This window comes from Rhipicephalus sanguineus, chromosome 2, assembly GCF_013339695.2.
Source record: "Rhipicephalus sanguineus isolate Rsan-2018 chromosome 2, BIME_Rsan_1.4, whole genome shotgun sequence".
NCBI classification, from domain to species: Eukaryota; Metazoa; Arthropoda; class Arachnida; order Ixodida; family Ixodidae; genus Rhipicephalus; species Rhipicephalus sanguineus.
In genome coordinates this window covers 63,134,950-63,150,980 of record NC_051177.1, presented here as the reverse complement: position 1 = coordinate 63,150,980, position 16,031 = coordinate 63,134,950, and the positions used below count along the sequence as shown (strand labels likewise).

The following is a 16,031-nucleotide window of genomic DNA, read 5'->3' as shown; positions in this document are numbered from 1 at the left end:
GGAGAGTGGGTAAGTGCCAAGTGTCATGGCACTGACAAAACTAAAAAAAAACGATTAAACAAAATTCGGCTGGGCGCAGACGTTCGCGCGCTTGTCTGTCGAGACGACGCGAGCGCCACCTCGTAATTCTGCTAAACCAATATACAGGGACGCTCAGAGCTTATCGCCTACCTCGCTGGATAACTTGCAGAAATATAAAATAATGCCACTGCCCTTAGTTTTATTCTGGTGACCTAGTGACAGCAGTATAAGCGGAGCTGAGCCAATGTTTTTTTGCTTTGCACGGTGGTGGTGCGATCGCAGTATCTTGTATCTTAACATACACGATACATTCTTCAATGTATCGGAAATACAGATGCAGATACTTGTTTTGCGAGACGTATCGCGATACAGATACAAGATACCCAGAGAGCATCTAAGATAGTATCGAAGATACATGTATCTTCGATACTGCCCAGCACTGTATATATATATATATATATATATATATATATATATATATATATATATACATACACGGCTGTCCCAGCTCACTTGGACAAGATTAAAAATAAACCATGGGCTGTAGGAAAGTTCTACCTGTTGTTTATTAGAGTCGGGTGTACATACAATATGTATTTTTTTCATGAATGACTAAGCGCTAATTAATCAATTAACTTTAATTAGCCAACTTTGTGTTCTTTCTCGAATCCGTAAAATATTAACTTTGTGTTGTACGGTCGCCTCAAATAATCCCAGAATCAACATTCATTTTTTGCTGAAATTTGCCTGGTTTTCTTTTTTTTCCGAGAAAAAACAAAGCGTGCGAAACATGTCAAATATGAAATAGACGCGCGCTCGCGCGCCGCTACTCCATCGCTTCCATGCGTTCTTTAGTTGATACACGGCTGCGTTCGTTCGTCACCGCGTTGTACAGGCCTTCACGCTCGATGATGGACGAGTCAGCAGCGTGTTTTCATGCGCGTCCATCAAATTGCGTGACGCCCTGTACGATGAACGAACGCAGCCGTGTATCAATCAAAGAGCGCTCGGAAGCGCTTATGTAGCGGCGCGCGTTTATTTCATATTTGACATCTTTCGCACGCTTCTGTTTCTTCTCGGAAAAACAAAAAAAAACAATCATTCCGATTTCGGAAAAAAAAATTCTAGATTCTGGGGTTATATGAGGTGAAGTACAAGGTAAAGTTAATATTTTACCGATTCGAGCAAGAATAAAAAACTTGGCTAATTAAAGTTAATTGATTAATTTTCGCTTAGTCACGAAAAAATACAGGTTGTATGTACACACGACTACCACTAATATACAACAGGTAGAACTTTCCTAGAGTGCATGTTTTTTTTTGTTTTTTTTTTTTTTGAAATCTTGGTCCAAGTTAGCTGGGACAGTCGGTGTATATACGTGCACGCGCAGTCCTTCGTGCGCGTATACTTGCGTGTGAGTCGTGCAATCACTAGTAGCAATACACTGTATGGCATACATCGATAGACGGACGACCATGCGAAATAGAATTAAACGCAAAATAAATTCACCCTCGCCGCCGACTACGAGTACTCAGCGGACAGTCTGCTGCAGGGAGCCATGTTGTATCCGTTGCGGAACTGAGCACTCTCCAGCTGTTCCGAAGAATCTTTTTTTGTTAACAGCTGTAGAACAAATGGGTGTGACGGAACAGCTGAAGAGTTATGGGGTGTTTCGAGACTTCCGTCGCGTCCCGTGACTATCAAGCGCAGTGGGCATGGCCCCGGCATATTCCGACCAATCGCTTAGTACTGTTGGCGGATAGCTTTACGTTATCGCACCCGTAGGCACGTGTCATTTCCGTTCTGTACTTTCTGTATATAGCGCGTGTCCTACAGAAGCGCATATGTGACCAGCTGTGACATTGAGGAGCCCCTTCCTCCATGCAGTTCTCTATAGTAGTTGTACGTAAAGGCGGTTTTGGAGCTTAGTGTCCATGGGAGCCAGCGTGGGAATGGTGATTGGTATATACGTATATATATGCAAGAAGTTCATCATTTTGTCTTGATACGTATTTATGATATTGAAAAGTGATAGTAATAATAATTGTTGCGGTTTTACGTTCCAAAATCACGATATGATTATGATGGACGCCGTATAGTGGAGGGTTCCGGAAATTAAGACCAGCTGGAATTCTTTATCGCGCGCCTAAATCTAAGCACATGGGCCTCTAGCATTTTGCGACCGTCGAATCGCGGCCGCCGCGGCAGGGTTTCGATCCCGTGATCTTCGGGTCAGCAGTCAAGTACCATAACCGCTAGACCACTGCGGCAGGTATTGAAAACTGGCGATTCTGAACAAACTGTTACGTTATACAAGCTCAACAATCACCACTTAGGTATGTGGTCACTGTGTTGTTGCTCTCCAGTGTTATGGAAGTAAAGCTGCTTGAAAGTTTGGGCCAATAAAAGCAGTTGACGTGTCGTAATTAAAGCCACAACAAGAAAGCTCAAAACCACGACTTACGAAGACGAGACAAGTCCATGAACCAATAATCATTCCCGTGACCATCGGAATGCGATCTCATGCAGCACCAGAATTTCCTCGAGCAACATTAACGGCGAACTATGTCGTCATGCGTATACATGTATCGAGAGAGAGCTGGGTGGTGTCGTGTGACAGTGTACGCGTGCGCACGCGTGCACACAATGGCGGCGTATACCGTTACGCCGATGCGGGTCTCCTCACGTGCTCGACTGCGCATAAAGCGCCCCGCACAAAGGAGGGGATCGTGTTGCCGTGCGTCACTCGTGCGGCGGACGTGAAGTGGAGAGCGGCTTCGGCGTCGTGCTACTCCGGCGTCATAGATGCTTCGAGATCGGAGGACGAGGAAGTGGCTGGGACGCTGTCGCTTAGTATAGTTCAGAAGCTCCGTGCGTCCGCCGAACTCCGTGGAAACAGCGCGCTTTCTCGCTACTTGGCTGCTGCACCAGCAAGTTTTGCCTAACTGCGATTCGCCGTTATATACAACACTACCGCCGTGACGATGACTGTTGTAAGTCAGTTTTCTTTTGTTAAGTTCTATACAGCTTTATAGTGGGTTACAACGTATTGCTGGTGCCACACGGTCACTTTTGACCGCGATCGGGCCTGATCCGGATCGAACTTCTTGATCGTGATTGGCTCCTTTACGCGAGCTGCAGAAGACCTTTAGTCAATCGATGTTGAGAAATTTGATCCCGATTGAGCTTAATTGCGATCAGCAGTGCACAGTGTGACACAGGTATGAGAAAAGATCTGAGCTCCGCCCACAGAACTGCGGCGATCCAGCCCTTCACCTGTGAAAGACAGTTGTGCTAGCTGGTTTCCGCTCGAACGGTAGGTACTTTTTCGCGGCTAATGTAAATACCACACGTATTAAGAGATAAAGGCTCGTCGTTACTGCCCAAAACATCACGTTTGGCTGAATAGCGATGTCAGAATCCCTGACAAAGTTTACCAGGACGTTCAAATTCCCGACCTAAAACCAGCGACACAAACTTGCGTCTGTATGGCAGTCAAGTAAAGTGCGTTGGGGGCTAGTTGGTACGACATTAAAACGTGACGTCTCAAAACACTCATGCGCATTAAAGGACAAAGTTTACCGGGACGTTCAAATTCCCGACCTAAAACCAGCGACACAAACGTGCATCTGTATGACAAAGTCAAGTAAAGTGCGTTGGGGGCTAGTTGGTACGACATTAAAACGTGACGTCTAAAAACACTCACTCGCATTAAAGTGCTACAGTTAAACACCTTAATGCGAGGCAGTCTGTGTTTAGACGTCACGGCCGCTTGAAAGCTGCTTGGGTATTCTCATTCGTGGAACTCGGAGGTACTTTTGCTCGCCTTGTTTACGAGTAAGCGCGAGGTATATATCGCATTTATTTTGCGTGCTTTCTGACGTAGGGCTGAGGCGTGGAGGTGTCGTGCGCACTAGTCTTCAGCGTGCAGTGTTGTCCATACGCCGAGTCGAGAATCTCTCGGTGTGTGCGGAATATTTTACTGTTCAGGAACCTTGGAGTACGTGACTTTTCCGTCTTATGGATTGCGCTTTATGAAATGAGTAAACCGATGCGAGCTTGTATCGAGCAGGCTTGCTTTTTGCGTCGGACAGTCGGGCATCGACCGAACACTTCTATCTGGAGACTGGAACGGAAAAGCGCGTCATTTACATAATATCCCTGTTTGTGTTCTCTCGCTCATTTCGCATTGGCTCCATGCGCTGCTCCCAACTTCGTATGTTAAGCTAACTTGAGAATTATCGGTACATCTAAGTGTGTGACACAGTTTAAGCTGTCTTTGATGTCATATAGTGAGCTTGATAATCAAAACTTTTTGGCCAATGTCTAGATTTTAGTTCAACAGATGTGTGTGTTGCGTGTGCGTAGAGTGTGCGCTCGGGTATGTGGATTGTGTGTTGTCCGCGTTGTGTGTTGTGACTGTTCGTCACGTCAGCAGGAGACCAATGCGGCGACGACGTTAGTGAGACAGCGATGGTATATTTTTCTTTTGGTGCTCCGGCTAAGAAACGATACTACCTGTTTCGCTACCGCTTGCCGATCTTGAAAGCAGTACAACCATTTAAGGGCCGTCACACAGGCACTTTTCGATCACGATCGAGCACTATCTAAATCGACTTTCTTGGCTTCAATTGGCTCAAATGCGTAGCTAGCTCGCGCGAAGAATCCAGTTGTGATCGAGATACTTGATTCCAATGAGGTTTGAGTGTGATCGATTGTGCGCTTTGTAACTACCATGTAACATATAGCGCCGGAAAGTTTTATAAAAGCCACAATAGAAGACTGATCGAAAGAGGTACATTTTTGCCTTTTGAATGAACTTGTTGATATGCGTCATGACGCGCACAAAGCATTCACACGCACGTACGTAAACACAACCGTTCTATCGCACTTAGTATGTATTATACACAGCGCACTATCGCGCGGGAAAGAACTCTCGCGTTGTATAGCTTATATTATACCAAACGCGACAGCGCACACGCAGGAACTCCTGCTCACAAGCGCGCCATTAGACACACACACACGCACACAAGAACTTGCGTACGAATTCACACACACGCAGAAAAAAGCGCAGTTGTCGAATCAAAATTCAATGATGTCATTTCGGGCTGTACGGAGAATTCGGTGGGCGTACATGCGTATACGCACTTCACACAAACGACCGACGAAAGCGCGTTGAAGCAGGCGACTTGCCCCGGGCTCATTTCGTCAGGATGGGCCGTTCCCGGTGCGGACGACATTTTGGAAAGGTCGAGTCAAACGCCGCATAATTTCGCTGGTGGACCAATGGCAACGCCATTTTATTTCGACAGCACATGAGGGTCGGAACATTTGCGCGGTGGTCAAAGACAGAAGATGTTGCAGGAACATCACGGCGACAGCGCGTGATCTTACTTGTCACATTTAAATCGAAGGTCAAGCTGCGTGACCGATCGAGAAGTGACGTCACACTGTCGTCACAGGCGCTACGTGCGGGCGACGGTCTTCGTAGATCATCAGATTCACAGGCCTTCTGCGAAAAAAGAAACAAGATACCCTGACGTTAGATATAGTTATCGCTATCTGTACCTATCAAAATCTTAGTGCTTAGCAGTAATAACACTAAACAGCGTGCCAGTATATATTATCTGCGAACTTCGCCACCGCGGGCACGAGTTTTGGAAAGATAATTTATGCAAGACTGATAGTTGGGCTAGTTGGTGATACATTATGGGCGGTAACAGCGCACACACTCACGGGACGGATAGAAGGGAACACAAACAAGCGCTGACTCTCAACTGAAGGTTTATTGCAACAAACAAATAATTTGAACACTTGCGATAAACATATAGAACATGCGCAGAGGGGCCAGCGAGGGACCTTGTCTACGTCATTAACAGACTTAAGGCTGCGAGTGACTGCGCAGGCGCGACAAAAATGGTTGTCAAACAAACATGCTACTGATTAGTATTTCTTCTTTTTCATGCAATGATACCGATGTTTGACTAACGCAGGACTCCCCTTCTTTTTTGATATAGAAGGCTTCTACCAGTTCTCTTGTCATCTGATCACTATGTTTGAAGAGCACTGTCGTTTCATTGTACAAAGGCGTACACCCACACGTGTTGCAGTGCGAAGGCAGATTCGCGTACGTGCAGGACTTGAAGGATCCGGAGTGTTCTTTTAATCGTGTACAGAGACAGCGCCCCGTTTGCCCTATATACGCTTTTTTACATGTTAAGGGAATTCTGTACATTACCCCTAGTGCACAGGGTATTGAAGCGTCCCTGTGTTTCACACCGCACTTATTTTGGCTAGAGCTTTTTCTGTCATGTTTTTTGTTCACCATAGGGCACAATTTTTCTAATTTGTTTCCTGCCGAGAATAGTACCTGTACGTCGCACCTTGATGCCACATTTTTAGTCCATGGGCTAATCTATGCTTGTAGGGCATGGTGGCACATTTCTTTGACCTCTCTTGTTTTTCAACACTTTTTTCTCCCTTCTTGATCTGACGTATCAGACCTTCGCAAACAGAAGTGATGACAGGTGTCGGGAAGCCGGCTGCCTGAAGGCGACACACCTGTTCAGAGAAGCTTTGTTCCACTTGGTGCCTGCACGATTTCTGAATAGCCGCCCCGAGGGTAGACGTAGCGATGCCCTTCTTCACTATTTTTGAATGACCAGATTTGTAACTAAGCAATGGCTTAACTAATCTAGGGTTATACGCCCAACAAGGGTGGTGGTTGGCAAAAGTTATCTTTATGTCTAGGAACTGTAAGGCATGCTGTGAAGGCATTTCGCTCGTGAATTTTAGCCCCATCCCCGTTTCTTGAAAAACCTGCAGGGCCTTTTCAACACTCATGAGCTCTTCATTTTTGGACACAACTATTACGTAATCGTCCACGTAACGGGCGACACGAACCACATTCCTCTCCAACTTCTTTTCTAGTTGGGAATCAACTAGAAAAGGATCCTGCACTTTTAGTTTTTGTAGTTGCTTCTGCAAAAAGGCTGAAACATTCAATTGCCACGTGCCTCTTTCGGAAACTATAGTGCGAAAAGGCTGCTCCGGTTTATGTGTTTTTATCGTAAAGAAAGGTTCCAGATGTAACCCCTGAACTTTTGCTATGCTCCTAGACAAACGTTCCAGGTTCATTTCCTGCAGGAGGTTCTTTGCGCTTCCCTTAACTTTTTTCGGGTCTCCTTTTACTACCCGGAAGTTTTTCATTAGGGCTACAGACGCCTTTTCAGAAAACTGTCCCTCATTCATCAGTACAAAAAAAGCCTTCCTTATCCGCGGTTAACAACTTTAACTTTTTCTTTCAAGGATTCGGCAAGACGTAGTAACCGTATACTTTTCTTCTGTGTCTCTTTTTGACTACGCATAATAACATCTGCACATTCAGACACACACCTAGTCTTCTCATCGTCCGTAACATGCTTAGAAACATTCCTTGCTAAGGCTACCTTTTCCACCACGCTGAGCCTCGGTTCCACGCAGAACTTTGGGCCGAGCTTGAGTGTGTCCAGGTGCTCCTCCGGTATCTTTGTACCGGCGAGGTTCAAGACTTTGCCCGCAGGATTTGTCCTCCCGTTGCATTTCGGTGCTCGTGGTCTGGCTTTCACCCATAGGAACTCAGTCACGGAATTACTGGTTCTGCACCACTCGCCGTATCTTCTTTTCCCTTCTCTTCTTCCACATTGTAGTACGCATGTTGTCCTAAGGCAGTCCTTAAGCAGTCTTGTCTGGCTCCATAATTCAGACGTCCAAATTCGGCACATCCGCTTCGTGTGTCCTACCGATGGTCGCATCCCCCCGCACATGGCCATTAGTTCCTCTGGGCATGTCCCATGGCGCAAGTGCTACGACATCACTCTTGCGCGACATTCGCAATGGGCTATTCTTGCCACCAAGAAGGCTGGGCCTCGAAATACGTTAGGACGAAGAAAAGGAGCCCTTGTAGAAGAAATGAACTGAAGCAAGACTGATAGTTGGGCTAGTTTGGTGATATATTATGGGCGGTAACAGCGCACACACTCACGGGACGGATAGAAGGGTTTGTGTTCCCTTCTATCCGTCCCGTGAGTGTGTGTGCTGTTACCGCCCCATAAAGATAATTTATGATGTCAAAAAGTTATTGTATTGGGCGAGTTGGTTGTAATCTACGACAAAGTGTTATTAGCACGCCACTATCCTCGAAAAGACGAGTAAGACGAATTGGACATACAAAGGCGTTTGCGTTTGTTTGATTCCGAGCCCTCGTCTTTTAACAACGGAGCTATTTAAGCTCGCCGTTGGTCCGTGTGGCGTTCGCAAAAACTCGGCCTGGCTTTGCATAGCCTAGATGGTCTAAGTACAGATTAGTTACGCCTGGCTAATTCTAACTGAACATGATAGAGACTAGCCAAGCTTAGTCTAACAATCGATACCATGTGATAGCCCACTGAGAGCCAATGAATAGCTAATCGATAATCGATCAATAACCAATAAATTATATAAAATGCTTGGACGAGCTTAGCATACACCAAAATGCATGGTCTATACATTGTAATGATCAATCGATAGGCAATCGATAGCTAATAAATAATCGATCAATAACCAATAAATTATAAAAAATGCTTGGTTGAGCTTAGCCTAGCCCAAAATGCATGGCCAATGCCTCGTTATGACTAATCGATAGGCAACCGATGACTAATAGATAATCGATCAATAACCAACAAATTCTAAAAAATGCTTGGTTTAGCTCACCCTAGCACAAAATACATCGTCAATACTTTGTAATGACCAATCGATATCCAATAAACAGCTAATCGATAATATGTCAATAGCCAATAAATTGTGCATAATGCTTGGTTGAGCTCACCCTAGCTCAAGATGCATGAGAAACAAGGAAGGCCACTTAGCTCCGCAATTCCTTCAGGCTTGGCACCACTGCCTTAATTTTTTTTTTCGGGTTACGTGCATATAACCTCTTGTGGAGTTCTACAAACCCAGGAGCGGGAAATCAGACGCATGGCGTGCGGGCGACGGATCGCATTTAGTAACCCCGTTTGCTGCGCCCCACACAACGAAGACGTGCAAGTCATCACTACACAAGCTGTTCATTCCCCGCGAGCGATATATAGACTATAGCAAATACTGAAATCTGCGCCATTTTTCTATCCCGCATCTCATGGTCGGCAAGGACGTCCTTCGAATTTCTTTCCTCGGTATGCGCAGAATCTTGCGAAGTCTGTTTTCGTGTTTACGCCTGCGCACGTGCAGTAAACGTGCGCGTTTTAACGCGGTGATACCCAGCGGCATGCCAACACCCGTTCGCTGCTTTCTGTATACGCGTGAAATCGGAAACGCCGAACGCTGGTGGTGTTGAGAAACTGTACGCGTCTTTAAACTCGCGCGTTAGGTGCCTATGCATACCTCGATCACGTTTCAAGCTTCGAGTCGCGTTGCTCTGTGTTTACGCAGTGCACGCGAAGACGAGCATCGACATTTTCCTATAAAACTTAGAGCGCAAATAGACGACGCACAACGAAGAAGGGAAATTTCACACACCACAAGTGTGTTTTTTCTTCGTCCTGCGTCGTCTATTTGCGCTCAAAGTTTCACATGAAAATGCGATACCAACTAGCCTAGCTATCTATCCTGTTACGAGCATAGTTTTCATTCACGTATACAGTGCCAGTAATCGCATGCGGTGGACCTGGTGATTGTTCACGGCAGGCTTTCATTTCTTCGCCTTTCACGTTTCGCGATAGGATGTCAAGAAATGTGTCAATTTTACGTAATTTCATTTCTATAGGTGCTGCAGACTACACTGAAGTGAAATCAAGGTGGTAGAATTAGCCTACCTGCTATACTTATAGTGAGTCATAGTACGTGCAGAATTAAATCAATGTCTAGTGCAATGCATTGTTGCATATGAATAATATTTGAATTTGAATTTTAGTTATTGCCACAAGGTACACAACATTCATAAACAACGAGGATGGCAGGATAAACGCTGTTTTCAGAGAAAGATTTGAGTTGTATACTCAAAGCACATGAGAAATTTAATTATAGAATAACTTCCTGTTGAGCATGATAATGATTTTGGTAAAGTAGTTGTGTGTAGCAGTGTCAAGCGCTGTTAAATTAAAGGAAGTCAAATCTGACAAGCAAATGATCCAACTTGCCGCAGCTGTGGCCTTTTTTTTTTATTGCGCACGCAGTAAGTCAATAGCGACGCGTTGCTTCAAGACGACCGTTTATCCAGTCATCTAATGCATTAACACGCGAGAAAGCAGACTACATTTTGTATTCCGTAGGACCTCAGTGTTGACGACATGCGACAGCCTGACCAGATGCTTCGCCTTGCAGCTGGTGCAGAGTTTTGCTTTGATTTTGCGTCTTGTTTTTTATTTCACTTCCGAGCGCCATGGAGATGACATAAATGAACATCTATATGTGTCTACAGATATTTTCAACGAACTTAAGTTGAAAGTCTGCGCAATATTATGTCGTTTGTTACCACTTGCCATTCATCTGCATATTCACTCCCACGGCGATCGCGTTTCAATGGAGCCGGGATGCCAAAACACCCGCGCATTCATAGATTTGGGTGCAAGTTTCACAGTGGTATCCTCGCTTTGGCAACATAAAGGAAAATATTGCTTTTTATTGCACAGTTTAAGTGCGTTCTTCTATGCTTCATTGATTTTGTACCGTGCGCAGCAGGCAGTTCACTGAGTAAAAAAGAAAGCGTAGCAAACAGAGGTCAAAAGACTAACGCAAACACTCGCCATCAACTTGAAAGGTCATACAAAGGCGGGAAAGGAAAAAAAAAACACGCACCACAAACACGGAACAACAAAGCTATCTAAACGAGCTGTCACGAAGGCAACGCGCGCCATCCCTTCAATTGCAGAAACATGCACTCCCGACAGATGACAGTGCGCGTATGACACTTTCTGTTCTTTTTCTCTCGTTTTCCGTATCTTCTACGCCTGCCATTTCAAAGCATCAAACCCCATGATACGAGCTTGCTGGGCTTTTCGTCGCCCAAATAAACGGCTATACTAGCGGGTCGCCATTGCGCTTGTCGTCGTTCAAGTATGCACTCTAGCTCTAACACGAATTAAACGGTATACATGGCTTGCACTAGCGTCACCGAAACCGTCGTCTTGGCGCACCAGCATGTGGGGACGTGACGTAAGAGATGTAACATTAATGTTATCAAAACGAAAAGCGCAGCAGCTCTGCTGCAAAACATCGACTTGGCACCGCAGGTAAATATGCACACGACATACCACTGAGGCAGCCGCTGCTGCACCAATGCGTGCACGTGTCGGTAACGTACAAAATAGGCCTCCGGAAGATATTCCGGCAAGAGAGCGGCGGTAGAAGAAACAGGCTCCTGAACCCTCAGACACTAAATCACACGGCGTCTTTGTAATAAGGCACTGCCACTGGGCACTTAGCTTTACAACGACGTCATTGTAATTGTGCCGTCAATCGCCAGTACATTAAGGATTTAAAACATAGAGAAGCTGACAGGCTTGTGTTTGTTTAACTTCGAAAAGCGTGAACTCTGTATAGACAGAAGCGGGATAATGTGAGAGTTATGCTATGAGAAGTTACGAAACGGACTGCTGGAGTCAATCAAAGATGGTCACCGCGTTGGTCTTCAGATGTATGATTTCAAAAATTAAATATTATTGAAATCTGGGGTATTACTTGCAAAACTACGATGTAGTTATGAGTCATCCGCCGTACTGAGGGACCTGGTATTGATTTCGACCACATGGTGTTTTTTAACGGTCACCTATATATTTAAGTATGCACAGGAGTAGGTGCAGCGTCTGCTGCGTGACTGTGCTTGCGAAGTGACGATCTCTGTATCTGCAACGACTTCCTGTTCAGGCATTCACACTCGTTTTCTACTTCACAGGCGAGCAACGAGGAGCACTGTCACACGCCGCACGGTGTCGAAGTCGACCACCTTGCGCGAAAGAAGCTCATATTCGCCAGCATCCTCTGCCTAGTCTTCATGATCCTCGAAATCGTAGGTGAGTCGAGCGGTTGAAGGGGGGAATGCGCGTGTGCCATTGCGAAGTGAGGGAGTCAGCGAGCATCCAAAGCTGGCCACTGAGGTTAAGGCGTGCAGACACGGACACAAGAAAATGGAACATGACAACAGAGACTATAGCACAAATCCTCTTGTCAAGTCCAATCGATGGTTGCAGAAAGCCGTACATAATCTAAACTTCCTAAAGCCAAACGCGATTCGGAGTACACCGCGACAGAGTACTAACACGGAACAAACAGTTAAGAAGCCAAAGAAGCAGTTTAAGCGGATAAGTGGGAAAACACTGAAAGGGGCTCGGAGTACCCTAAGTAAAGCTGAGCACGTAAGAAATTTGAGTTAGTTGGCAGGCGTTAAAGTAACAATGACTTCGCGTGCATTAAACGCGCGATAAACCACCTTTTTATCGGCGATTTTAACTCGACAGACACGACGCAGTAAATGACTCGAGTAAGTTTTACTGCTTAACATGGGAAGCAACTTCGATGCTGGTGAACGGAATTAGAACACATCGCCCCGTCGGGGCTAAACCGTCACCACCTCTCTTCTTCCCACGTGCTTGTCGCAGGTGGTCTTCTGGCCAACAGCTTGGCCGTGGCGACAGACGCGGCGCATCTGCTCACCGACTTCGCCAGCTTCATGATCAGCCTTTTCTCCATCTGGCTGGCGCACCGGCCGCCCACCAAGCGCATGAGCTTCGGCTGGTACCGAGCGGGTACGTATTTCCGAGAATATATATATATATATTTTTTTTTTTTTTGGGGGGGGGGGGGAGTGGTTATGCAAATATCATATCGTCGTCTAACACGACGGATTTCGGATGGGTGTTCGATCTAGCTTCCGTTGTGACGTCACACACACGGATAGGCGCGCGACGTCAGCGCATGCACATATATGTGCACCAATCGACTAAACGACGCCGGGATTCGAACTCTGAGCCTTTGGAACAGAAGCCTGATGCTTTAACCACTGCGTCACAGGCGCATGTGCCGTCATGCGCAACAGAATGTCTTTATGAATGCCCCGAGTGCAGACGGGAAATTTTGTCGAAGGGCTCGTTTCTTTGTTAGACACAAGCACACAATGGACGCAAGCATAAATCCAACACACGATAAGGCCAAGGAAACCATAGGGAACAGTTAATGCGGTCTTTAACTGTATATTGTATTAATTAAGACGTAACTTGAAATCATCCAAAGTGGGCGAAGAAACACCCTTTTCATCGTCCCACCGACGGAAAGAGTGTTTCTTCGTGCACTTTGATTCATCTCAATTAACGTCATAGTTATTACACTATACATCTGCATACAGCAATTAACGACCCCTCTCTTTTCCTTGGCTTTACCGTACACCCTAAAAAAAGAGTATGTGTGACTCCTTTCGGTGAGTCCTGGCTTGTCACGTATATGACTCTCTTTAAAGAAACACGTCGACTGAGATCATCATACTCCCTTCGGAGAGTCGTGTGGCCCACGAGAGAGTTAGCGTGTCTCTTTAAAGAGAGTCACATACGTGCCAAGCCAGAACTCTCGAAAAAGAGTCAAGTGACTTTTTTGTTCTCTCAGAATTATGTTGGATTCATTTGCTTGTGTCTAACCAAGTGCAGACAAGTGCGTTGAGACGCTTAGCGCAATTTCACAGCGCTGACCGAGCATCGTCGGGTCGCCGTTATGCTATTCGTATCGACAATGATAATTGAGACCATTCATTTCCTGCCATAACTTTTTTTTCAATGCGTTGTAACTTCAACAACGGTGACCTTGCCCTTCAGCTGTGCTTGATGAAATAGCTTTGCGTGAAGTTTTAAAGCTTCCTGTGTAAGACAGGCACAGTTCTCATGCCTCATAGACGGTGGTCTCAAGCTATAGAAAGAAACATCGCGCATGTTTCGCGCAGAGTTTCACAACTGAAATAAAGAGCGTTATGCCGTATAGTCCTGTGATCGAACTCGGGACCTTCGCTTTTCTTGCGCTATCGCTTTTCCGGAGGTAGTGGCTTTACTATAGGGTGTACGCTCTTAAAGTAGAGCAATCGCAAGCTGTATCAAGTGATGGCAGCAAGTGTTCGAACGAATCAGTCAACAGCTTGAAGCGCAAGAACACTGCGACAAATGCACGCTGTACAGGAAATCCGCAAAGTCAGAAAAACCTTAAAAAAAAAGAGCTCGATGCCACTAAACAGCATAGTGCTACTTTTCCTTGGAAGACGATTTATTTCGTGAAAATTTCCTCATCTCGCGAATTATATAATGTGGAGTGTGCTTTTATTCGATCGTTCCGACGTGATTTTGTAGCATACAAAACAGGAGTGAAGCCTCTTGGAAATGACTTCCTGTGAAGCGCTTCACTGTAAAGAATACAGAAAGAAAAGGCGTATATGTTCGTGTACGCAACAAAAGTGAAGCACAGTCAGCGCAATGCCATGTAGATATGAAGGTAAAATGAGCGTTATTGGGCTTGCCTTTATTTGCATATATTTCATCGTCTTCGTGATTATGTTGGTTTCTTTCCGCGTCGCAGAGGTGATCGGTGCGGTGACGTCAGTGCTCCTCATCTGGGTGGTGACCGGCGTTCTCGTCTACATGGCCGTGCAAAGGATAGTCCTGCAAGAGTACGAGATCAATGCCACCATCATGCTCATCACTGCCGGCATTGGAATACTCGTCAACATCATGTGAGTCGCACCATTCGCAAGAACGTGCTGTGAAGCGCATGCGCGGGCCCGGGGTGTCCGGGGTGTCCGGATGTCCGGCTATCCAGAGCAGCTCATGGCGTCAAATAAAGAAAAAAAGAAGAAATGGCGGGAAATTTGCTTAGTTCCCGGGGACAAGAAAAAAAAAGTCAGTTTCGCTGCAAGGTCGAAGCAATGAATACCGATAGCAACAAATCTGAATGTTCTGCAAAGTAAGGCTAACTCCACTAACTAAAATCCCATATCGTGTATTTCTACAAAACGCCGGCATAAGGTAATACGGCCGCTCCAGGGAGCGAAGTGGTTTTCGTAATGCCTGTCATAGCTCGTAGTACAAGGGCAGTAGCCGTCTACCGATCTCTGTCGATATAGCCCGCGCGACCGCGTCCTTTTGATCAAAGTTCGCAGTTGCTGCCGGAGCGACGCAGCCTTCCCACCGGCACCCTTTCATGCTCCTTCGCCCGTCAGAACCGGCCGGCGCGTTTCATCCTTGCTTGAGCCGCGACCGTCTGTTGCCTTCGCAAACTTTTGCTCGCACGTAGAGCATACGACGCCCGGGGCGATGTTATCGACTTGAACGTTATACGCAACATGAAATTGACAAGAAAAAATGCGCCTCGAGTGTCCATATAATTGCTATAACAACAGTAATAAAAAAGGAATACGCCTTATTCGAAAAGGATTCTCCGTTCAACGTGACCATTAGCATTATCTATCTGATTATACATAGCAGTGCGATGTATTCAAACTGACCTGATCGGATCATATTCCAAGCATGGCTACGGATTCTGTTGCCTCAGAAAGTGCCTAATTAAACATTATCGCCCCGCCACGGTGGTCTAGTGGTTATGGCGCTCGACTGCTTACCCGAATGTCGCGGGATCGAATCCCGACCGCGGCGGCTGCATTTTCGATGGAGGCGAAAATGTTTGAGGCCCGTGTACTTAGATTTAGGTGCACGTTAAAGAACCCCAGGTGGTTGAAATTTCCGGAGCCCTCCACTACGGCGCCTCGCATAACAATATCGTGGTTTTGGGACGTTAAACCCCAGATATTAATATTAAATAAACATTATCAGCGTGATCATCCCACTGCACTGCAAAGGCCTCTCCTATATTTCTCTAATTAATCCGATTCCCTGCTAGCTGCGGCCACGCAAACTTCTTGATCTCATCTGCCCACCTAACTTACTGCCGTCTCCTCGCGCGCTTGCCTTTTCTTGGAATCCAGTCTGTTACCCTTAATGACCATAGATAATCTTGCCTGATAATTACAC

The 16,031-nt window shown here is 45.9% G+C and overlaps 1 protein-coding gene across 4 annotated transcripts in view; it reads left to right on the top strand.

The window, feature by feature from the left end:
* Positions 1 to 16,031, top strand: part of LOC119383107 (zinc transporter 2) — a 93,198-nt gene that overhangs the window by 60,900 nt on the left and 16,267 nt on the right. For all 4 annotated transcript variants that reach the window (XM_037651104.2, XM_037651102.2, XM_037651103.2 and 1 more), the window contains exons 4-6: positions 11,930 to 12,047; positions 12,633 to 12,779; positions 14,584 to 14,737. In XM_037651104.2, the coding sequence (XP_037507032.1) occupies positions 11,930 to 12,047; positions 12,633 to 12,779; positions 14,584 to 14,737 (419 nt within the window). The remainder of the gene's footprint in view (positions 1 to 11,929; positions 12,048 to 12,632; positions 12,780 to 14,583; positions 14,738 to 16,031) is intronic.